Source organism: Microcebus murinus, chromosome 20, assembly GCF_040939455.1.
Source record: "Microcebus murinus isolate Inina chromosome 20, M.murinus_Inina_mat1.0, whole genome shotgun sequence".
Lineage (NCBI taxonomy): Eukaryota > Metazoa > Chordata > Mammalia > Primates > Cheirogaleidae > Microcebus > Microcebus murinus.
This window is the reverse complement of record NC_134123.1, coordinates 9,917,592-9,943,366: the sequence shown is the minus strand read 5'-3', so window position 1 is coordinate 9,943,366 and position 25,775 is coordinate 9,917,592. Positions and strand designations below refer to the sequence as shown.

Here is a 25,775-nt window from a genome sequence, read left to right as displayed (position 1 = left end):
GGGTAACACAGCTAGAGGACCAGAGGGGGGACTGGAATCCGTTACCCAGACTCATAGTCCAGTGCCCCCAGGAATCAAGTCAGAGTCCCTGGGCTCCCCCACCCCCCTTCATATTCACGTTTCCTCTGCCCAACATGGTCCTGAGAGCAGGCTGGACCGGAATCTCCCACTGTGAGGGTCAGAGGTCACAGGAGCCTCTCCTGAGGGGTGCAGATCCCCTGGGAGGCCACAGGTTGATCTGTACAGGGGGAGCCTGGAATCTCAGGCCTGAGGACCCCTCTCTTCCTAGTACCCAAGACATCCCAATAGTGTCCTCCCCATCTTCTCCTGTTGTCCACCCAACAAGTTGCCAGGGTGTGCTGACATCACCTGTGCAGCATCTTCCAGTCCTGGCCTCTCTGATCCCCCCGGAGATCACAGCACTTTCCCCTTAACAGGTCTTGTGAGGACTGAATGAGAGTCACGCAGCCAATCAGCTCAAGCTTTGTAAGCACTGCCATGTGCCAGGCCCTGACTCGGGAGCTGGGGACATAGCAGTGAAACACACAAGGTTCCTGCCCCTTACAGTCGTCCAGTCCAATGGGGCATACAGTAAAGACCAAACAAGATACGTAGTGTGTTGGTGATGGGCGGTGGTTAGGGACGGAGTTCACCAGCGGTTGGAACTCACATGGCAGGGTCAGGGAAGGGCTAATGAGAAGGTGGCATGTGACCAGGCTCAGAGGAGGGAAGGCAGCTGTGAGGGAAAGTGGAGGAGCTGTCCGGGCAAAGGGTCGGCTGCTGTGCTGGTCCTCGCTGAGGCAGGAGGCGGGTCTGCAGGGCTGGAGAGGAAGGAGTCAGGGCACAGACGGGCTAGGGGCTCAAGAGGTCGTTGGAGGTGGGGGTGAGGTGGGGGTGGTCACTTGAAGGACTTGGAGTTGGATTTGGAGTGAGAGGGGAGGCTTCGGAGGGTTTTGAACAGAGGAGAGACGTGATCTTGGGTTTTACAAAGGTCTCTGTCTGCTGTGTCGAAAATAGACTGTCGGGAAGGGTCTAGAAGGTGCAGGGAGACCAGCTGGGAGGCTGCTGTGCTGGAACCATCCAGGCCAGGGGTCCTGGCGGCTGAGATGAGGCCACAGCAGTGGGATGGGCATGGCTGGAGTCTGGACAACATGAAGGACTGGCTGATAGGAGCTGCTAACAAATAGCACAAGAGGGGCAAAAAAGACTGGAATGAGGGACGCTTGGAACTTCCTATCTAAGCAAGGTCATACACATGGCCCACACGGGGTCGCCACGTGCAGGCACTGAGTGGATGGTATAATTACTGCCACTGTCACTGCTGCTGATGCCAGTCTTCCCCCTGTGGGTGCCGCCCCACTCAGGCCTTCGTTGTCTCTCTCGGCTCTTTTACTATTTTCTACCTCCACTTTCCTCAACTCTCAATCCCTTTCATTGCCTGAAGCCCATGGGAGATGGTGAGCTCCTCCCCCCCATGGCCTGTCCTCTTGTGGGATTCCCATGACAGAGAACTTCACAGCCTTTCAAGGCAGCCATAGTCACATCCGATCCTGTTCTCTATAATCAAACATACTGGATTAGGATTTGGCCTTGTCCTGCTTGGTTGAGTTCTCCATACAGACCCCACTTGTCACCAGCCACAACTGACTGTCACTCATTGCTTTGTGCAGAGCAGACACAGGCCCTGGAAACCACAGTGTCTCAAACGGATCTAATGAGCCAACACTCAGTCTTCTTGTATTTCCTCTCACACGACCAAGGGTCCTTTTCACAGTCCATTTAGTGCCGTCTTGTTTGCATTTTGTGCTCTGTGTTGGTTAGAGATCTCACTGTTTCAGTGTCCCCAAGGGAACGGCCGCAGCGCTGTCCGTGTTCCTAAGCTCAGGGACGCTGTGATGTGCGTGACGCGGAAATGCACGTGTCAGCCGAGCTTTGCTGAGCAGCCAGTCGTAGTGCTGTGGCCGTGAGTTCAGATCGATGAATGAACAGCACAGCACGCCGGGAAAGAGGGGAGGAAAGCTGCCCGTCCACACCTGACGCCAGTGTGGAAAGCGGTAGCGTCTGCAGGGCCCGAGGAGCTGCGGCAAGGATGGAAACGCAGCTAAGTCCGCGGACTGAGGAGTTGATGAGCGATTTTGTAGAAAGCACCGGGGACGGCACCGCTGCGGGGCTGAAACCAAAAACATCTACAGCCGCGTCATGCGGGGTCAGGAAAACGAGAAGGCCTCCCTGTTCGGTGTTTATTCCAGATAAACACTGCATTTAACAGTTATTTAAAGAAATGGCTATTCCACGAAATGTCTTTAAACAGAAACTCACGCATAAATAAGGTTGGTGAATATACTGTGACCAGAGGCTCCCAGGACCTAGCCCTGTATTTCCGCTTCCGGTGGTGACTCAGCGTGTGTGCATGCGCATCAGGCATTCAGAGACCTGTGTAACCCAACATGGCTGTCGGGAATGACGAGGATCCTCTGCAGATAAACTTGGAGAGACACACACATGCTTCAAATTGAAACATGTAACATTGATACACAGTCTATAATACATGTATTTCGAGTTGAGTCAAGATTTGCCACCTTCTTACTGCCAGCCCCTGGCTGAAGTCCCACCCTCTGGGGACACACACACTTTGCCCCCTTGGTCGGTACCCCGAGCTTCTGTGGCCACTGCCCGGGGCCACGCAGGTCCACGTGCTGCCCTCGCCCTCAGACAGGCAGAGGGGGACGGGGCTGTTCCCTGGAAGCTCACACGCTATCCTGCTCTCTTCCCTAGAGTCACCCCTTCCTGCCCACGGTGGTGGATGGAGTCATGCTGCCCAAATCCCCTGAAGAGATTCTGGCTGAGAAGAGTTTCAACACTGTCCCCTACATTGTTGGCATTAACAAGCAAGAGTGTGGCTGGATCCTTCCAACGGTGAGCACGTGCCGCCTCTTAGGCAGACTCTCTGCTCTCCCCATCAGCCCTCCCAGCTCTGGCCGCAGACGTCCTTTCCTCAGCAAGCATTGCTCTGAGTCCAGGGCAGCTGTCCCCTTCTTCATGGATTGTCATTTCCATGGAAACCTTCTCTGAGATGGCCCAGCTGTGACCTGAGAACCCCTCTCCCCAAGATTCTTTGATCGTCTTCCAATGAAAGAATCCTGCAGTGTCTGTGCTGGGAGGGCTTGCGGAGGTCACAGTTGTGCAGATGGGAAACACAGGAGCCTGGAACAGGGAAGGAGCTCGGGAGTTGAGGCGAGTCAAGCCTGGGCCAGCAGCTTCTCACCTTGGGCCTGGTGTGCAGTTTCCCATAAATCTCCGCACACATGCTCAGTCATATCTCCGGAGAGACTCAGAGCAAGTTGGTTCTCCTTGAGTTAAGATTGACTCTAAACGCACAGAAAGACTTTCCCTCCCATCCAAGGTAGACAAAGCCAACCCCAGTTAGAGCAGTAGGCAGGTTTGATTCAGTAACATTATTGCAATAGGGAATTGTCCAGTGTGGACGGGCCTCAAATCCCTGAAACAAAGGCCAGAGATGTCCTAAAGCCCGGGCTGTGCTGAGGGAAAGCACCGTGGGGTGCGGAGTTGGGTGGTTAGTCAGTGAGGCCAGACCACCTGGGCGTGTGAGTCCACCCTTACCTGGAGGAGAGACAGGAGGCAGTGGTGTAGATGAAGTGAGGCCCTCCCTGAAGTGAGGCTGTAATCTCCACAGGACTGGGAGGGAGACCCAGGGTGACCTCCCTGAAGGTTTGCACCTAATAGAGACGCCTCTCAGGTCCTTGAGGAAAGAGTTTGGGTGTTAGATTTGCATCATGAGGGGCAGAGAAAGGCCTTATAATTGGAAGCTTTCTAAAGGAACTGCTCTGGGAGCCGCCCAGGGCCTCTGCCTGTCCCCATGTTTTGACTGCAGCAAAGAGTAAGTCGAGCCTTCTCAGGTAGGCATTGTAAGGGGGGGCTGGGTCCATTGTAGTTTCATGAGCAAACACACACACATTCACACGTACTCACACTGCACAACTTTCCAGTCTGTTAAATTTTTTTACCCTCTTTGCAATCCTTGAATTTCTATATGTAAGTCCATTTGATTAATTGATTTTCTTAATTCATAAAATCCTCATGGTTTTCAAGGCCTAACAAAATTAGCGGACCTACAGCTCTTGTTGGTGTGGTTGGTTGGTGAGTTTGGCTGTTGTTCATTTCCGATGATTCACAAATGCTTAACCATGTTTTTTTAATAGTTGATGGGCTATCCGCTTTCTGAAGGCAAACTGGATCAGAAGATGGCCACGTCACTCCTGGGGAAGTCCTACACCACTGTCGTAAGAGTCTAGGAATCATGGGAATTAGCTGAGACCAAACAGGGACAGGGACTTGTCCCAAATCACAGATTGATTAAATGGCAGAATGGAGGCTGGGGATTGGGGGTCGTGCCCCCATTTTTCTACCTTCCTCACTTGATCATCCTGCGGGTGGGTGGGGGAAGCTGCCCAGGGCGGGAGAGGTTCTCCATCAGTGCCAGCCTCGCCCACGGGCCAGAGGAGCTGCACTGCTCACCAGGGGCACATGGGCACTGTCTTGGTCTATTTCAGGGCATCCCTGAGGAGCTGACTTCAGTAGCCATTGAGGAATATTTAGGAGGAACAGATGACCTTGTCAAAAAGAAAGACCGGTTCCTGGACTTGATGGGAGATGTCATATTTGGTGTTCCATCTGTGATCGTGGCCCGACACCACAGAGGTGAGTCCCAGAGGCTAGACAGGAGAGGAACACTGACTCCACCAGCTCTGGTATCTGACCTGCCCACCTCCCAGCATAGACAGATGTGGACACTGCCAGGGGTCAGGCCTCACGGGCAGATTCCATATAGCATGGGGTGTGGTGTCCTGTCTTTGTTTCTGCCTATAAAAGACACTGAGAAAATGGTCCAAATGCATGTAGTTTATTGGTCAGGGGATCCCAGGAAGCAGCAGCAGGGAGGTGGGGGAGTGTCAGAGGGAAGGGGTGGAAGACAACCGTGATGCATTGCCAAGCACGTGCCCACTGTGCACAGCTGGAGCTGGGAGCTCTGGGAAACAAGCAGAGGACACAACTCACGGTTGTCCCTTCTGAGCAGGGGGAGCTGGGGTATTCATCCACCGGCTCTCAGTTGTCATTGGTTGAAAGCTGTTCAAGGAGTTAATTCCCTTGTCTGTGACCTGCTGCACACATGGGCAGAGTAGTCTCTGGTGGCCTAACAAAGGCCTCAGGCAAAGAGCTAGGTGCCTGTGGTGGTCATCAGCCTGGCAGGCTGAGAAATAGGGCATGTGGGCACTGTGGGTGAGGCACCAACAGCGTCTGCTACCAGGGCTTCCTACCTGGGGTCATGGTGGGGTGTGGGGCTAGAGGACAAATACTGGAAAACGGGTCTCAGACGGTTTCCAAGGTCAGAGCTGACTGCAAACTAGTTTCTTAACTAGTGGAGCTGGGGAACAGTGGGAGACAAACACAGGATCAAGATGGTTGTCCAGGACCAAGAAGGCCAAATGGAGGGAGCAGTAGCAGGTTGGGTGGTCTGGAGAATGTCAGTATCTGTGGCCTTGGGCTTTTCTCCCTCCTTGTGTGCTGGAATGGACAAGAAGAGGGCCAGGGTGGGGTCTACCCTGGAACTTTCTGACACTGACTGAGGCTGTGTGGATGTGGTGTAACCTAAGGATGCACGAGCTCACCTGGAAAGGGGTCCTCTTCTTGGTGCCATTTGGGGATCCTGCCAGACCTGCCTTTTCCTACCAGCTCTCCTTTGGCTAGTCTGCAAGCCAGCAAAGGGTTCTGTGTCCAGACTACTCTCTTCACCATGATGGAAGCATTTTAAAATACAGGACTTTATAAGCTTGCTAAAAGCTAGCTACAGCTGACCTAGTCTGTGCCCACACACAACACCCTATAGGAAGGTGCAGGTGCTCATCTCCACTTCCCCCTCCTGAGGGTCCTGAGGGGCTGAGTGGGATTCAGTCTGTTCTTTTATGAACTTAGTTTTGCCTCTTGCCCTGTGTCTGATCTGTGGAGTTCTCTTCTCTGTCTTCTGCTGGCTCTGGCTACACTGGACTTGTGTTTTTTATCTGATATTTCTTGTCTTTGAGTTGCTGGGTCTTTTTGCCAGGACTATATAGATTTTATCAACTTTCATTTTTCTGCATTTGTGTCACTCTTTCTGAGAAAAATAGCTTCTGAATATAAAGTTAATGTTTCAATTATAGAATGTTTAGAAAATATGGAAACACATAAAGAAGAAATTAGATAACTATCTTAAGCCCTCCACCTGCAGGTATGTGCTGTAATATTTTTGGCATTTTCTTCTAAAAATTTTTTCATCTCATATTATATAAAAATTAATTTTCTATTATAGTTCTATCCATACAATGCCATGTTATGATGATTTTCTTTTTTTATTCTAATTGTAAATGAGGTAAGGATATCCTTAATATTAATTTAAAAACCTGTGAAAAACATCTATTCTTCCATCAAATGGATATATGAAAATTTAATATTTCTATCAAGTTGGATATTTAGTTTGGCTGCTCATAATTTGGGGCTGTCAGTAACATTAGTATTCTCGGCTTTGTATGCATAAATTTCCAACTACATGTCTAATAATTATCTAAGGTTTTTTTTATGTGAAATTACTAGGCTGGTCCATAGGAACATTTTGAAGCTCCTGATGCATGTTGCAAAATTGCTCTCCAGTATGTAAGAGTGTGGATTTCTTCACTCCCTTTGTCACCTGGGATACTAAGATTGAAAATTAAAAGAATGCTGCCAATTTCATAAGCCCCCTTCCACCAAAAAAAGAACATCATACTACATTTTAATTTGCATGTCTTTGATTACTAGCTTTCTCACTGTCTATACATCACTAGTTCTTCCTACTTGTTATTGCCCAAATCTGTTCCTTACTTTCTTTCAAAGACTTCTGTTGTGATTGTATAAATTTTATAAATCTTAGTGGTTTTAGGCAAAAGGTTTTTTTTAAAAAATGTCTTTTGGGAAGCATGCTGCCTAAAATAAGTTCTCTCCTTCACAAAAGTTCTTCTCTTTATGGCTGAGCTCTGAGTTCCATTGTAAAACATTAAAGTGGCAGAGGCAAGGTCAAACCCTACTTTTAGCAAGTTGTGCTTGACCTTGAAGCAGACATTTAACCAGTGCACTGCAGACCTCAGAAGGATGGCCTGTTCCAAGCAACGATTTTTGTTAGACCAAGGGTGCAGTGATGGAGGCTGAAGGTGATGATTAAATAATTTATTCTTCATTTTCACATTGGGATGACATACATTGGTAAATTTTTTCTGGGTGAATATTTAATGATGTTAAGAGATGATTATAGTATGTTACAAAATAGCATATATGGTATCATTCCAATTTTACAAACACAAAAGGGAGATAGGCTACAATACTAAAATGTCCTATCTCTGAGTGGTGGAATTGTGAGAAATTTTTTGTTCAATTTCTTTTCTGTATTTTCTAAATTTCTTACTGTACCCATAGTGGGAAAAGTTATAAAATTTCTCCACCAACCCAGTTGTGGCCTGACTCTTTCTCTCTTAGGGTCACTCCTCTGTGGACATTATGACCAATGCAAAGTGCTGAGCTACAGGGCTGGATGGCCCATGAGTTATTCTTGAGGCGCAGGGGTTGGTGGCTCCAGTGAGCCAGTCAGTAGAAAGACTGACATCTCCCTGGGGCTTGGACAAGTGGGTTTAGGGGTTAGAGGAAGGCAAAAGAGAGGAGGTGAGATCAGGAGAGAGGACAGTCTCCCTTCCACGGCCCCTTCTCATCTCCACCACATTAACAGCCTTAAAGCCTTAACACTCCCTGGGCCAAGCAGGAAACAAAATATATGAGGAGACAGTGAAATAAAAAGTGCTGAGTTTTGTGGTTTCCTGAGTAATGAGAGACCCCATTGTTCTCTCTTTGCCTATGTTTGTATTTAAATATCCTTGTTTTCAGACAAGCAATTTGAATTTGTGTCACTCTTCTCATAAATGGTTTAAAAAAAAACCACTGGAAATGATCAAAACTAGGCTGAATAGAAGACAAATATCAGGGTGTATATATACCCCAAGTGAATGAACACTAGTCCCTGTCTTATCAATGAATAAAGTAGTATAAACTGGATGTATATAGATTTGCATGTATGAGAATGCATCATGCGGCAAAGGGACCCAGTGTCCCATAATGATAGTTATTTTACATTGGTCAACCCAGGGCTTTAAAATTCATTTATTTAGTATTCACTCATATACTAACTCCTTCACTCGCTCACAAATACCTGGCTCAAATCCCAATTCTACCTCAACCAGCTAAGCAGCCCTCAGGAAGTCACTGAATTTTTCTGAAACTGTTTCTCTACTGTGCTGATCACCAGGAGTTTCCTGCAGGGCCGGGGACCTTGACACCATGCAGGGGTGTGTCTGGTAACATGAACTGTGCATGAATCCATGTCTTCTCAGATTCCGGAGCCCCCACCTACATGTATGAGTTTCAGTATCGCCCGAGCTTCTCATCAGTCGTGAAACCCAAGACAGTGAGAGGGGACCACGGGGATGAGATCTTCTCTGTCTTCGGAGCGCCACTTTTAAAAGGTAAGGGATCTTTGCTGGCTGTGAGCCTGGAGTTAGGAGATGTGTACTCCATCTTGGTTTGGAGGCCTTGAGCAAGTTTCTCTTTCTCTCCTGGTCTTAGTTTCCCGATTCACTCTAACAGGGATTAATGACATTGGGCAGTCCCCACCCTTCCTCCTGCTCTAACACGCATGAAGGAGGATGTGCACTCATGTGCCCTCAGCCAGGGCCACTCTCAGAACCCAGGCCTGTGCCATCAGTAAGGCAGGTGGTGGGTCACCTGCAGGGCCTGCTCCAGGGCCAGAATGTCACTACTACGTTTCCCTCTCACAAGAGCATATCAGAATGTGAGTGAGGTTCAGGTTAGAATTGGTGTTAACACTGAATTGAGTCTGATGTGTGTCTGTCTGTTTATCTGTCTGTCTCTTTATGAAGAACATACATCATTAACTTTAAAATATTTAATAACATAATATTTTAAAGAAAATCGTTCACAAATACCTTCAATACCTTAATGCTCAGCAGTAATGGATGACTGTGACCAACGTCCTGGCTGCTCATGACCCACCAGTGCCTTTGGGCATCTCTCAGTCTGGTGGTTTGTTAGGCCCTTTGCAGCTCTGTTATTTTACAGATGTGAAACTGTGGGTGTGTGTAGGAGATTGAGAAAATTTCTAAGAGAGAGCAACCCTGGGCGGTGGGTTCCTGTAGAGGAAAGCCTTGAGTGTCGCATTGGGACCCTGAGTGGGGAGGAGGCAGGTAGGGGTCACAAAAGACAATGGCAGCCAGCCCATGGATTGTCTGCACGCCCATTGCTGAGTTCTAGATCATTCATCATCATACATATAGTGCAGTCAAATTAACCAAGATCTTCTTGAAATGCAGATTTTAACCCAGTGTCCATGGAGTAAGGGCACAGACTCTGTGTTTGTAACAAGCTCCCAAGTGATGCTAACTCTACTGAACCATGAACCACACTATGCATAGAAAATGTTTTTTTTCTTGTTCCTGCAGATGGTGCTTCAGAAGAAGAGATCCAACTTAGCAAGACGGTGATGAAATTCTGGGCCAACTTTGCTCGAAATGGGTGAGGCTGGTGGCAAAGGTGGGGCAGGGTCGGTGGGGGCAGGTGGATCTGTGGGGAAGGACAGTTTCTACAGTTTGAGTGATCAAACTCCCCACCCTGTGAGCACAGTGCTCTGACAACGAGAGTTCTCTGAAAACAAACAGGCTGCCCCAGGATGGTGAGCTCCCCGTCTCTGGAGGTGCACGAGCCTCTTGTAAGACATGAGTCAGTAGATTCCTGTATATCTTAGAGGGTTGCTGGGACCACACGGCAGCTTTAAGCAGTTTCTATTTGATTCTGTTCCCAGGAACCCCAATGGGGAGGGACTGCCCCATTGGCCAGCATACGACCAGAAGGAAGGGTACCTGCAGATTGATGTCCCCACCCAGGCAGCCCAGAAGCTGAAGGAGAAGGAAGTGGCTTTCTGGACCAAGCTCCTGGCAATGGAGAAGCCACCACAGACAGAACACACTGAGCTCTGAATAGGAGGCCCCACCAGCCTGCAGAGCCTGGAGGAGCCAAGACAGGGCTATTCTACAGAAGGTGATCGGGGGTCAGAGAGCATTGCATTGTGGGGGCTGGAGAATTGTCTGCTGCGGGTGGACACAGGGCAGGGAGGGGCGGTTTTTGCCCTGTCACCTTAATTGTGGGAATAAATCTTCTTTTAGAGGCCAAATCAGTGTTTATGTCTCAGGCTAGTGATTAATGCACTCTCCTCAGAGGAGAGGGAGGTGCCAGCAGTAGGAACGTGCCTCTGTTGGGGATGGCTTGGCCTCTAGACAAGCAGCACCCAGAAGGCTGGGCCCTGGGAGGTGCTAAGGGGACTCTGGACAGGCCCCATGTCTTGAGCCCCCACCAACTTCCATTGATAGGATTTGGGATGGCCAGAATGCAGCATTCCTCCCTCAAGTTGTAGTAATTTTGGAGGTGGAGGTGGCACAGGATGAGTGTGCACCTGGATGAAGGGAAGAGGGAGAGGTGCCATGTGGATCCTGTGGCAGTGTTGCATGGCCTTCACTGACCCTCACACAGGTGTGCAGTGCCTTCCTCAATATACACCCTGGCCTTCCAGGCCCTTCCATGATGCTGTCTCTTCCAACAACTGGTCTGAAGCCCCTCTGTAGTCTGGACCACTTTAAGTCCAGATAGTGACCACTTGGAATAAGTCCCTGAAGTGTCATCCTGTAACTGTCTCTTTTAGAATCTCAGGGTGATTTCTTAATTCTGCTGGGATGTAGAAAGTTCTAGAGTGTCAGTCCTATCCTGACAACAAGAAGCAGCTGGATTATTTTTAAGTCATTACTTTTTGTGCATGAAACTGCTGAAATTGCAAGACAAATGATTACCCTGGAATTTAAGGGAAGACAGGAAATGTGGGATGTGAACACTGGCTTCCCTTCCATCTACAGGCTAAAGACAATGTTGATATAATCAGTAGAATCTTTCAAAAGTATAATCAGGTATGAAAGGCCAAGTGTGGCCTCATATGAGAGCATAAAATCCCTGAGAACCATATACCTAATTGTGAGTTTAAACCCACAGAGACTCTTCTCCTTGGACCTCTCTCAGGTGCTCCAAGAAAGACAGGAGAAAATCTTCCCCCAGGGGTGCAGGCTTGAACCCTGCTCTGACCGTACACCTCCAAGGAAAAAAATCTTTCAGTTATTGGGAAAAGGCCAGCAAACCTTGTCGCCTTCTAGGCACTGAAGCTGAGGATAAGAAAAAATTGAAAAACCCCTGGGCAAGGGACAACATACCATTCTGGGTCCAGTTCATTGGTATTTACTGCTGGGGAGGAGAAAGATTACTGAGAAAGTTCTATCTCCAAAACTGAGGACCACAGGGCCTGCCTAAGACTGAGGCTAGACCAAGACAACAGAATTGTCACCAGAATTATCAAGTATCAGCAGGTACACAGGGAAGGCCTAAGCCTAAGTAGTGAAACAAGGCATCAACAAAATCCTTCAGAAAACCCACCCTAATACAAGCACCCCAGAGTAAGCAATCAAGCACAAGGTAACATTAAAATAATTTGAAGACAATGGTGTATTTAAAATAACCATAGCAACAGCCCCACCCAAGCCCTGCTTATCTCTTTACTATAAAACCTTAAATTCCCCAACACACACAACCACACACACACACACACTGACACACCAACACGCATGCATGCTCCTGTGCAATCAGTCTTGTAGGAGATACGGTGTGCCCATTTCCAGGCATAAATACTGTTTACTTCACTTTGTAGTCTCTCACACATGATGTCAAGCATTGAATTTAAAATTGGACAAACACAAAAAAAGCAAGGAAAAAAACCCATTAACAAGAGACAAAGCAATTGACAGCACCAGATTCAGAGATAACCTAGATGTCAGAACTAACAGGCTGAGAATTTAAAATAACTATAGGGGAAATATACAAGGATAGATGGGAATTTCAGCAGAGAGGTAGTAAGTATAAGAAAGAAGCCATTGGAAATGTTAGAAATGAAAGAAAAACTACTAACAGAAATGAAGAATGCCCCTAATGAATTCATCAGTAGACATGACACAGTTGAGGAAAGAATAAGTGAACTTGAAGACAGGTCAATCAATATAAATTATCCAACTTAAATAAAAAGAGAAAAAATAGTGGAAAAAAACCCAAAAAGGACATAGCTTCCAAGAGTGGTGGTATAATATCTAATGGTCCAACATATGTATAACTACAATACCAGAAAGAGAAGAGAAAAAGAACAAGCAGAAAAAAATATTTATAAATTATTTTTACATGAAAATGTAAAATTTTACAAAAATAATGAAAGACATCAAAGCATGGATCTAAGAATCTCAGGGAACAATATAGGATTAAGCAATAACATCAACATACATATTTAAACATTTAATAAGAAAATATTGAAGGCAGCTAGAGAGAAAAGACATTATATTCAGAGAATCAAAGAAAAGTATTAGAGAAGGTTTCTTATTGGAAACTATGGAAGCAAAAAAATAAAAAGGAACAAGAAGAAGAAGAAGATGCACCTTTCAAGTGCTGAAAGAAAACACATCTCAGAATTCTCTATCCAGCAAAAAATTATTCAAAAAAATATTTCAGAAAAACAACTGAGATTATTTATTATTTTCATACCTGTGCTACAAGAAACATGAAAGGAAGTTCTTTATGTAGAAGGTAGGTGATACAATGAAAAAATTTGGATCTATACAAAGTGAACACTATAGAAATCTTTAAAATAAAAGTTAGATTTTTTTATATTAAGTCACTGTGAAAATAGTACCATTGTACTGTGAGTGTAGAGAACACTTACAAGCAAAATAATGACAAAAATAGCACAAAGATGGGAAATAAGAATATAATGTACACTGAAGTAAGGTCTTATAATTGGTATTATATTGTTTGGAGGTAGATGTATATTGCATACCAAAGACAACCACTAAAGATTTTCAAAGAGATATGAATAATGAACCAATGGTGGAGGTAACTGTTCATTCTTTGTATTCACTAGTTCAGTCCTGTACACAACAGGGCTGGCTGTGACTCTGATCAATGAGTGAATGAGCGAATGAATCCACCCATGATATAGTAATAGCAAAAGCAAATGGATCTTTGCATATATACAAGAACCACTTTGCACTCCCCCAGTTTAGGAGAGTGTTGAGGATTCAAATAGGTTGTGAGAAAGATCTAGAGAATGAACAAACAACCCCCAGTCCTGAGTGCTTCCTGTAGCCTCTGCTTAGCAGCAGGAGTGTGTGTTGGTGCCACCTGGTGGCCACTGTGCACATGTTCTAAACAAGAAATCACCTTGTTCCATTGCTGAGGTGCCCTGTCAGGCCAGGCAAGGGGACAGGGAACCTGGAGTGGGCAGAAACACTCTGCTCAGTGACATATCCACCCTTCATCACAGGGGCCTCTGTGAATGCCAACACCGGCTCTGTGTGTCCACACCCTGAGAGACCTGAGTCCCCACCCATATCTTGAGCCTGTGGCAATAATTCACCTCAGACCACAGGACGTAGAAGCTCTTATCTGTGGCCTCTCAGTCCATAGTGCTTCCACAGAGGATGATGAGATCCAGTGCGAGGAAGCTACAGAGAATGAGACAAATATCAGTTTCCTCCCAATATCCTTCTTATCCTCTTCAAAGAGAACGCTGGTTCTGTTCAGGGCAGCCACGTGCCCAGTTAAAAATTCTTGGCTCTCCACCCTCACTTTAGGTAGGTCTTGAAATGGTACACAGATCTGGGCAGTGGGATGTAGGTAGATGTCTGTGGGGTTGCAGGGAAGGCCCTCTTCTCTGAGTAACAAGAGACAGGTTCATCCCCTTCTGCCTGCCGAAGATTGGGCAAGATGTCTGCTGGTGGATTGGCCATCTCTTCTCTATGAGAATGAAAATCACACACTGGGTGTTGCAACAAGAAGCTAGAAGGCATCAAGTAGCTCCAGAGCCATCTCAGGCTTCTGGACATGTCCAGGCAGTGGCCCTCCTGAACTTCTTCTCCAGGACCAAGGACATTTCTCCCTCTTTTCCCACTGACCACTCTCTCCCTGACCCATCACCTGTTTGTTACAAGAGAAGGAGAAAACCCATTCATTAAGAACCCATAGTTCCATTTTTGTTATATGCAGTCACTTGTCATCCTAATATATATGTGTAATCTTTTTGCTTTTTCATAATGAGCCCGGAGAGAACCTTTACATGGCATAAAGAAATAGAAAGCATGAGATTGGTCGGTTTTTGGAAAAAGCCATATACTTATTTTCCCTGGGAGACAGGAAACCTTTGTTCAAGCTGAACTCTCTCTTACAAGGTGACCTAGCACAAGTCATTTGTTTCCTAGCACATTTCAGGCACTTAACAATATATGTTTATGTATTTTTGGTAAAATATATTATATATGCATATATTAAGATAAATCATATATTTGTGTAAATTACATATATGTGTATAATTTACATGTATATATGTACATGTGTGTTTATTTAGTATGTACTGTGTATTTGGTTTTCCCCCTTATTTTTTATTTCTATATATTCATGTGGTACAAGTACAACTTTGCTACATTGATCTATATTGCAAGGTGGTGAAGTCAGTGACTTCAGTCCATCCATCATTGGAGCAATGCACATTGTACCTATTAAGCACCTCCCATATTTGAATCCCTCCTACTCAACCATCACGGTGAGTCCATCATTCCACCCTCTGTTTCCATGTGTACACATTATTTAGCTCCCACTTATAAGTGAGAACATGCTGTATTTGTCTTTCTGTGTCTGAGTTGTTTCAGTTAAGATAATGGCCCCAGTTACAGCCATGTTGCTGCAAAAGACATGATTTCATTCTTTTTCGTGGGTGAATAATATTCCATTATGTATATATACCACATTTTAAAAAATTCAATCCTCCGTGAGGGACCCTTAGGTTGATTCCATACCTGCTATTGTGAATAGTGATACAACATACATATGAGTGCATATATCTCTTTTTATACATTGATTTCTTTTCTTTTGGGTAAGTGGGATATCTGAATCACATAGTACTTCTATTAGTAGTTCTTTGAGAAATCTCCATATTGTTTTCCACAGAGGTCTGCTATTAGTAGTATACTAATTTACATTCCTACCAACAGTGAATAAATGTTCCCATTTCTCTGCATCCTTGACAACATCTGTCATTTTTTGTCTTTTTAATAATACCAATTCTGATTGTTATAAGATGATCAGTAATTGTGGTTTTAATTTCCATTTTTCTGAGGATTAATGATGCTAAACTTTTTTCATGTGTTTGTTGGCAATTTCTTTATCTTCTTTTGAAAAATATTTTTTCATGTCCTTAGCGCTCTTTTATAATGGGTCATTAGTGGTTTTTTTATGTTGCATTGTTTGGGTTCCTTGTAAATTCTGAATATTACTCCTCCCATCAGATGTATAGTGTGTACCTATTTTCTTCCATTCTGCAGGTTGTTCACTCTGGCGATTATTTCTTTTGCTACACAAAAATTTTGTGATTTAATTAAGTCCCATTTATGTATTTTTGGTTTTGTTGCTCTGCTTTTGAAGTTTTTGTCATAAATTCTTTGCCTAGACCAATTTCCAGAAGAGTTTTCCCAAAATTTCCTTCTATCATTTTAAAAGTTTCAAGTCTTATGTTCAAGTCTTTAATCCATTTTGAGTTGATTTCTATATGGTGAGAAATAGGGCTCCAGTTTCATTCTTCTGCATACAGCAATCCATTTTTCCCAGCACCAGTTATTGAAAAGGGCATCCTTTCTCAGTGTATGGTCTTGTTGACTTTGTCAAAGAACAGTTAATATGCTGCTTTATTTCTGGTTTCTCTATTCTGTTCCATTCATCCATGTGTCTATTTTTAAACCAGTACCATGCTGTTTGCATTACCATAGCCTTGTAGTATAATTTGAAGTCAGATAATATGGTGCCTCCAGCTTTGTTCTTTTTGATCAGATTGATTTGGCCTTTCAGATTCTTTTTTGGTTTCGTATGAATTTTAGAAATATTTTTCTAATTCTGTGAAAAATAACATTGGCATTTTGATAGCAATTGCATTGAATCTGTAGAATTCTTTTGGCAATATGGTCATTTTAGCTATATTCTTATCCATAAGTATGAGATATTTTTCTATTTGTTTCATATACAATTTCTTTCATCAATGTTTTGGAGGTTTTCTTGTAGAGATCTTTCACTTCCTTGATTAAATATATTCCTGTGTATTTGATTATAGCTTTTTTAGCTATGATAAACAAGATCACCTTCTTGATTTGGTTCTCGGCTAGATCATTATTGACCTATAGAAATGCTAATGATTTTTGTACATTGATTTTATATCCTGAAACATACTGAATTCATTTATCAAATCTAAGAGTTTTTGAAGGAGTCTTTAGTGTTTTTTAGGTATAAGATCATATTATCAGTGAACAAGGATAATTTGACTTCCAATTTTCCAAAGTGGATGACTTTTTTTCCCCCTTGCCTGGTTATTCTTGCAAGGACTTCCAGTACTATGTTGAATAAGAGTGATGAATGTGGGCATCCTTTCTTGTTCCTGTTCTTAGGGGAAATGCTTTCAACTTTTATCCAATAAGTAGGCAGTTGGCTATGGGTTGGTCATATATAGCCTTTATTATTTTGAGGTATGATCCTGTTAGGCCTACTTTGTTGACTTTTTTTTTTTTATCATGAAGGGATGCTGAATTTTATTGAATGCTTCTTCTGTGTCTATTGAGGTAATCATATGATTTTTTACCCTTAATTCTGCTTATGTGATTTATAAATCACATTTATTTATGTATGTTGAACCATCTTTGCATCCCATATATAAATCCTCTTGAATATGGTTTACTGTCTCTTTGATGTGCTATGTATTCAATTCACTAGTACTACGGTAAGAATTTTTGCATCTAAGTTCATCAGGGATATTATTCTGTAGTTTTTTTATTGTTGTTGCTGTTGTTGTTGTTGTGTCCTTGTCTGGTTTGGGTATCACAGTCATATTGGCCTAGTAGTAGAAATAGTTGGGGAGAATTCACTCCTCCTTGAGTTTTTGGAATAGTTTCAGGAAAATTGGTATCAGTTCTTTATACATTTGATAGAAATTGTCTGTGAATCCCTCTGGTCCAGTTTTATTTGTTGTTGTTGTTTTGGGGGGATTGTTTATTAATGATCCAATCTTGCTACTCATTCTGGTTTGTTTAGGAGTTATAATTCTTTCTGATTCAATCTCAGGAGATTGAATATTCCCAGGAATTTATACATTTTCTCTGGGTTTTCTAGTTTGTGAGAGTGTAGTTGTTTATAGCAGTCTCTGACAATCTTTTGTATTTCTATGGTATCAGTTGTAATGTCTCTTTTTTCATTTCTGATTGTGGTTTATTTTTTTGGAACTTCTCTCTTCTTTTCTTGGTTAAGTTCATTAGTGGCTTGTGAATTTTGTTTATCTTTTCAAAGACCTACATTTGTATTTTGTTGATACTTTGTATTGTTTTTTGTTCTCTGTTTCATTTAGTTCAACTCTGTTTTTTGTTATTTCTTCTGCTAATTTTGGATTTGGTTTGTTCTTTTTTTGTTGGCATTCCTTGAGGCATATTAATTGAATAATTTTTGATCTTTCTACTTTTTTGATGTAGGCATTCTTTTGGTTTAGTAGTATTTGTATTGTGAACCTTGGTGTTCTGATGTTGGGTGCATATATATTTAAGATTGTAAAATCCTTTTACTGAATTGATACTTTTATCATTATATGATGAACTTCTTTGCCTTTTATTTTAGTTTTTGATTAAAAGTCTGTTTTATCTGACATGTGTATTAACTGCTATGGCTTGCTGTCGGTTTTCATTTGTGTGGAATATCTTTTTCCAATCCCCTTTCAGTTTATCAGTGGGTGATTTTCTTGTAAGCAGCATATATTCAGATCATGTTTTTCATCCATTGTACCAATGTATATATTTTAAGTGGTGCAATTATTCCATGTATGTTCAAGATTAATATCAACATGTGAGGCTTTATTCCTGTCATATTGTTCATTATTTGCTAGTTGGTTCATAAATTTTTTTGTTTCTTTGTTTTTCTCTGTCTTTGTCTTTGTGATTTTATGAAATTCTATCATATAGCCATTTAATTTCTCTCACTTGCTCCTTTGCATGATTGTTTTATAAGACCTGTCAGTTTTTATATTTTCACATGTTTTTGTGGTGGATCTCCATTTCATTGTCATGTTTAAGTCCCCTTTGAACATTTCCTATAGGGCCAGTCTGGTGGTCATGAATTCCCTGAGTTTTTGTTCATTTGGGAAAGATTTTATTTATCCTTTATTTATGAAGCTTATTCTGGCAAGATATAAAATTCTTGGCTGACAAACTTTTTTTCTTTCAGCTCTTTGAATATACCATCAATACCATCATGTTCTCTCAGGACCTATAGGGTTTCCATTGAGAAGTCTGCTGTTAGTCTCATGGTGTTTCCCTTAGAGGTGACTAGACACTTTTCTTGTGCTAATTTTAAAATTCCTTCTTTTAATTTGACTTTAGACTTTCTGAATATAATACACTATGGTGAAATGATTCTTGCCTTGTATTTGCCTTGGGATCTCTGGGCTTCCTGTGTCTGGATGTCTAGATGTGGGAAATTTTTATCAATTATTTCCTTAAATAGTTTTATAAACTTTTTGATCTCTTTTTCCCTTGGAGAATACTGATAATTCATAAGTTCAGGTGCTTTATGTAGTTCCAAATGCTTCAAAGTCTTTCTTCATTCTCTTTTATTCATTTTTCCTTATTTTTATCTTACTGGAAAATTTCAGTAGTTGTGTCTTCAAGTTCTGAGATTCTTTCTTTGCTTAGTCTATTCTTGAAGCTCTTGAATGAACATTGTATTTCCTTTAATTAATTTTTCAGTTTCAGAATTTTTAAAGTAACTATTTCCTTGGTAAATTTCTCATTTATATCCTGAATTGATTTTCTTATTTGTTTGTATTGGTTTTTAGGTTTCTCTTCCATTTCATTGAGCTTCTTCAAAATCAATATTTTGAAACTTTATCTAATATTTTGAAGAGTTCTTTTTGATTGAGCTCTGTTGATGGACAATTTGATAGTGTTATAGTTCCTTGCTTTTTCATACTTCCTGTATTTTCCATTCATATCTATGCATTCACTTCATTCAGTTTTTTTAAATTGCTTTTAAAGGGAAGAATTTTTTCCGAAGAGGTATATATCTGGAGTAGGGTACTTTGACTTTTCTTTTGGGTGCCTGTGGTAATGTGGTCTTTATATGATTATTTCAGCAATATATAGGGTCAGTGGTATTTGTGATTTCCTCAGTGGATTGGGATACAGTTATTAGTTGAGGCTGTGGTGCTATTTTGCTGGGGACTTGGATGCCTTTGGAGCCAGTCTTAAGGCCCTGGGGTGGCAGCATTGGGCTGAGGGGACCTAATTTTAGACCTCAGAGCAGCTTATGTGGGTTATTTTTTTTGTTTGACCTGAACAGCTGAATATTGGGCTTCCATGTGGCTCTCTCAGAAGCCAGCAGTGGGATAGGTGTGTGGATAGGTTCTCAGGCCACTGGGCAGTTGGTGTGAGGTGAGTGATAGCAGCAGCAGAGGTAGAGCAATTCAGTGGGGCCCAACTGGAATGTGCTGGTGTTGCTGGTGGCTGTGATGTGTCAGGTAGGCTAGTCTTCAGTCCCACTGCCACCTGGAGCAAGGCTTAGGGTGTTATCCTAGCTATGTGTTTGACAGCCTGGTTTTCGTGTCCCTCCCTGCTTGGACAATGAGTGCAACCACATTATCCTGAACTGGGGCAAAGGGTAGACATAGCCCAGTGTTCAAGTCTTTAAATGGTGCCTTGGTCCTGTGAACAGAGTGGGTGGGGCCCCTTCCAGACAAACAGTGAGAGCAAGAAACTCTGGGGAGTGCAGTCCACTCACATCCTCAGTCTCAAATAGCAGCATGTAGGAAGGTGTTGGGGACATTCCCAAGGGTACATGAGAGACTCCATCTCCCTTCTCCCTTCTCAAAGCACAGCAGTGGCAGGAGCAACACCTGTAGCTCCCCAATATCTAAGCTCTCAGAATGCCATCCAGCTCAAGCTGCCTGTGGGATTCTGTGTAGGTTCTGGTTCTGGAGCAACAACACTTTTGTGCAATCTGTAGGCAACACCCTTTGTTAGGCCTGGCACCTACATGGGCTGAGAAGGTCTCTTGTAGCCAAGATTGTAAGAACTCATTGCAGAATGTAGGGGCTTGAGGGTTTCTGTCTTATGTCTCCCCACATCCAGGGGCTGCTCCCAACTCTCAGCCAGTCCCTGGCCCACCAAGCCACCTTCATTCTTCTCTTTACTTACTTTTGATGCTTCCCATCACTTCTCTGGTGAATCCTACCATTCTCCTCTAGGCAGTATGTTCAAAATTTGAGTATCTACTTCCTATTCTGGCTCCTTTCTGTGGAGAAAGCACATTACATGATACCTGCATCTGGTTGGCTGTCTTGATCCCTCCCCTAGATACAAATTTTTAAGTCCAGGTACAAACAAGTTTCTTAACTGAATATAGCATATACACAACAAAGCATATATATGTATGTATACATACATATATACATGTATGCAAATATATATTATGTCTATACATTTCACTAACTGATCACACTTGTGTCATCAGCACCCAGATCAAGAAATAATATTACAGCACCCAGACCTGCCTACTACCCCCTCACTGCCTGTCTTCATACATGACAACCACTAGCTTGGGTTGTCTAGATTTTGTATTTTTTCCAAACAGAATCATGTACTCTTGCAATTGATTTCCTTTTCTCACCATTATATTTGTATGATTCATATGGATTGTTGTATGTGGTTGTAGTTTGTGCATCCATTGTGGGAATATTCCATAATTTATCCATTCTACTGTTGTTGTGCATTTGGATAGTGCAATACTCTTCTCAGGGTGAGATAACAAAATACCCTAGACTGGGTGGCTTAAACAACAGAAATGTATTTTTGCATGCTTTTGGAGGCTAGAATTTCAAAATCAAGGTTTCAATTTGATTCCTGTTGAGGGCTCTCTTCCTGGCATGTAGCCAGTGACCTTCTCACTGTGCCCTACATGGCCTTTCGTCAGTGCACAGAGAAAGCTCTAATATTTCTTCTTCTTATAAAGATACCAATTCTACTTGACTTTCACTCTATACTTATGACCTATTTAACATTAATTACCTCTGTAGTGGCCCTATCTCCAAATAAAGTTGCTTTAGGGGTTAAGGCTTCAACACAGGAATTTTTGGAGAGGATATGATTCAGCCCATTATAGTTTTTAGTTTTAGATTATTATAAATGTTCTTACCTTGACTATTCTAGAACATATTTTCTAATGATACATGCATGCATCCATGCATTTCTTTTGAATATATTTCTAAGGGGGTGCTGGGCCATAGGGGCTACAGGTGTGTACTCTAGTAGACACTCCCAAAACTTTTCCAAAGTAATTATATGCACCTGCACTCCTATGAGCAGGAAGTGCTGCTCCATATCATTGTCATTGTTTGGTGTGACGGTTAATCTTAGGTGTCAACGTGACTGGATAGAGAAATGCCTATCCAGTGTTGTTTTGGCGAAATGTTGTTTCTGGATGTGTCTGTGAGGGTATTTCCAGAGGGAATTGGCATGTGAGTCATTGGACTGGGAGAGGAAGACATGCTTTAATGTGGTTGGCACCATCCAATTGGCTGGAGGGCCAGTTGAGAGAAACAGGTAGAAGATGGGGGATTCATTCTCTCTGCTTTCCCTCTCTCCCTTCTTAAGTGGGATGCCTTTTTTTCCTCCCACTTTAACATTGGACTCTAGGTTCTTTGGCTTATGGACTCTGGGACTTACACCAGCAGCCTCCCAGGCACTCTCAGGCCTTTGGCCTCAGACTGGGTGCTGCACAGTTAGCTTCCTTAGTTATGAAGTTTCTGGACTTGGAATGAGCCATACCATTGACTTCTCTAGTCCTCTTGCTTACAGACGTTGTGTCGTGGGACTTCTCTGTCCCAGTGATCATGTGAGCCAGTTCCCCTTATAAATCCACTCACATATATCCCATTGTTTCTGTCTCTTCAGAGAACACTGACTAATACATTTGTATATTTAAAAGGACTGATTATCAAAAGTGGCAGATTAGGGATGACCTCCTGGCTATCTGCTCTCAGAGTGGGAGGTGAAGAAAGCAGTATAAATCACACAAGTGGATAGTACTCCCACGGGATTGGCTTCTAGGAATTGCAGGGAAACAATGAGTATCAAGCAGTAATGGGGAAAGGAGGAAAGTGACTCAGTGGATTTGCCCAATAGTTCCAAACATGCGAGTTGTACAGCAGGGATTGGAGTGCAGATCGGCTGCCCTCATTGGCCAGCTGGCCGGTACAGTATGATCTGTCCCATAGGGGGTTGTCTCCTCTTTCACTGACCCCCACACCCATGCAGGCAGGGAAGTGCCTGAAGTCAGCACGAAGAGGTAACATGGGTGGTCAGGTGAATTGGAGAGGCCACAGGAGTGGAAAGCAGTTTGAACTCTCCAGTGCACTGTGCGGGGACACTTCGGATGGGGGGGGTCTGTACATGCCAGTGGCTCATGCTTTGCTTGAAGGGGAAGAAAAGTGAGAGAGATTGCTCTCGTGACTGAGTTGTCTGGTAGTCTTGGGTGGCTCAAGCTTCCTTTGTGAAAGGGTGGAAAAGGGAGAGAAGGAGCTCCTCAGTGGAGCCTCCTGGTGAACTCAGGTGGCTCAAGATCCACCTGTGAGGGGGCGGAAGAGGGAGAGAGATTGCTCTCCAGGTGGTGCCTCCCGGTGAAGTTGGGCAGTCTCCCATCCACCCAGGTGCCTGTGTTTTGCGCCAAAAGAACAGACCCTGCCCTAGCAGGGTGGAGTGGGAAAGGAGACCGATTTTCCAACTGTGACCTGGGATAACAGTACCACCTGCCGTTTCCTGTGTTTTGGGCTGAGTGCTTCTCTCCAAAGCTACAGACTCCACCCCTGGGCGGAGTTGTGAAAGAAGCCATTTTTTCAAGCTGAAACCAGAGGCTGGACTGCTACCTCCTCTTGCTTATTATCCACTGCTGGCCCATTTCTCATCAAAGGGCCAGATCCCTCCACTGAAAGGGTTTAGTAACAGCTTTTCTAGACTGCTACCCAAGCTGAGATCCGTGGTCATCTCCTTGACGTGACTTGGTAGACAGGGACTCCAGCCAAAGGATCAGTCCCCAGTCTTGGAAGCGCAGAGTGGTGAGGGAGAACACTTTTGGGGCTAAGACCTGCCTGGGTTGTGGAGGGTCTTTGTCTGCAATCAGGCCACTGGTATTTCATAGGAAAGGGCCTGACCCCTCCTATGTAGGAGCAGAGTAGCCAGGCAGGTCGCTCTCTGGTCTGTGTCCCTCGGCGGCCTTGGGCAGGGCCTCTTCAATAGCCCTGAGGCTTTTACTTCATACTGACTAGATAAACCCCATCCATGAAGGGGCAGAGTAACAAGGATTAACGTCCTGCTACAATGTGTTGGTTTGGATCATTTGACAAAAGCAGGATACAAGGGCTTGCCTTTGGTACCCAGGCAGTTGCCAAATTAGGGGCTTTTGTTCTGGGAAGGAAAATCTCAACCAGAATCCCTAGAAATTGCACCAAAAGACACCTCCCAGCCGGGCGCGGTGGCTCACGCCTGTAATCCTAGCACTCTGGGAGGCTGAGGCGGGCGGATTGCTCGAGGTCGGGAGTTCGAAACCAGCCTGAGCGAGACCCCGTCTCTACTAAAAATAGAAAGAAATTAATTGACCAACTAAAAGTATATATACAAAAAAATTAGCCGGGCATGGTGGTGCGTGCCTGTAGTCCCAGCTACTTGGGAGGCTGAGGCAGGAGGATCACTTGAGCCCAGGAGTTTGAGGTTGCTGTGAGCTAGGCTGATGCCACGGCACTCACTCTAGCCTGGGCAACAAAAGTGAGACTCTGTCTCAAAAAAAAAAAAAATAATAATAATAATAAAAGACACCTCCCACCAGGAGTTGCCCCACAAAAGCAGCAAAAGATCTCTGAATAACTTTTTAGCATCTCCCTGTTAGCTACAGATCAAGCGACCTTTGAAGTATACTCTCTTAGGCTTGCCAATACCTGTTACTTATCTCACCCCATCTAAATAGGTAACAGGGCTCAAGGAACCCCTGGGAGTGGCATGACACTCCCCCAAGACTGAGATTCCTGATTATCACATTTAGGGGTTTAAAGCTCATTACAAAGGTATTGGAATAGCTTGATAACCAACTCCCCTTCCCCACGAAAACCATAAGCAACAAAAAGAGAGAGTAACCTCATAGCTCATCACAGTGCCTCCCACCTCATACTAGTAGTTGTTAGTGGAGTCACGAACATAAGAATGATCCAACTCCTGGAAGTCTAAGCAAGGGACCCATACTCACTAATCTCTGTTAAAAGATGGTGAAGACATCAGGTCAAAGATAACCCAACAGGCTCAAACTCCTCTAAGACAATACAGGACCAGAGCACACATTCCCAGCTCTGCCAAGGATCATTCTTTTGGAATCTCATAATTTAGATCATAATCCAGTCCCTGCACCTCTGGTCCTTGATAAAGCACCCATATGAGGAAGAACTAGTGAAAGATCACAGGAAACATGAAAGAGCAGAGAGAAAAGTCACCTCCAAAAGAAAATACTTGATCTCCATCAATTGACATACATGATATGAATAAACTGATGGAGTTAGAATTCTGAATATGGATTGTTAGAAAACTCAATGGAATTGAAGAGAAAACTCAATGGAATTGAAGAGAAAATAGAATCCCAATATAGAGAAACCACAAGAACAATTCAGGAAATGAATGAAAAATTCTTCAAAGAAATTGAAATAATACAAAAAACCAAACAAATCCTGGCAATGAAGGAAACATTCAAGGAACTCCATAATACAGTGGAAAGCCCCAAGAACAGGATGGATCATGCAGAGGAAAGAATGTCAGAACTTGAAGATTATGCTTATGCATTAGACAAATCAGAGGAAGAAAGGGAACACAGAAACAAGAGATAAGACCAAAGCTTATAAGAACTGTGGGATTATGTAAAAAAGCCAAATCTCAGATTGATCGGTATTCTGGAAGGAGAAGAGAAACATTCACAAAGGCTGGAAATTTTATTTCACAGAATACTGGAGGAAAATATGCTGGGCCTGGCTATAAATCTTAATATCCAAATACAAGAAGCACACAAAATTCCTGGGAGACTCAATATGAAAAGGCAATCAACTCATCACGTGGTTATTAGGCTGACCAAAGTAAACGTGAAAAAAACAAGCCTCTGTGCAGCAAGATGAAAGCAATAAATAACCTATAAAGGAAAGCCTATCAGACTAACAGCAGACTTCTCATCTGAAACCTTATAAGCCAGCAGGTAATGGATGCCTATCCTTAATCTTCTAAAACAGAGTAAAGCCCCACCTAGAATTCTTTATCTGGCAAAATTAAGTTTCATATACAAAGGATAAATAAAGTCCTTCTCAGACAAGCAGTCACTGAAGGAATTTTCAAAGACCAGACCAGCCCTAAAGGAAGTTCTCAGACCTGCCTTCCACACTGAACAGGGCAGTAGAC

At 43.5% G+C, this 25,775-nt stretch overlaps 1 protein-coding gene across 3 annotated transcripts in view; it reads left to right on the top strand.

Moving 5' to 3' along the window:
* LOC105866547 (liver carboxylesterase 1-like) overlaps positions 1 to 10,318 on the top strand; it is a 29,830-nt gene extending 19,512 nt beyond the window's left edge. For all 3 annotated transcript variants that reach the window (XM_012755947.3, XM_075995650.1, XM_012755948.3), the window contains 6 exons: positions 2,776 to 2,916; positions 4,221 to 4,301; positions 4,572 to 4,719; positions 8,466 to 8,597; positions 9,591 to 9,663; positions 9,950 to 10,318. In XM_012755947.3, the coding sequence (XP_012611401.2) occupies positions 2,776 to 2,916; positions 4,221 to 4,301; positions 4,572 to 4,719; positions 8,466 to 8,597; positions 9,591 to 9,663; positions 9,950 to 10,124 (750 nt within the window). In that variant the 3' untranslated portion in view covers positions 10,125 to 10,318. The remainder of the gene's footprint in view (positions 1 to 2,775; positions 2,917 to 4,220; positions 4,302 to 4,571; positions 4,720 to 8,465; positions 8,598 to 9,590; positions 9,664 to 9,949) is intronic.
* The last annotated feature ends 15,457 nt before the right edge of the window (positions 10,319 to 25,775 follow it).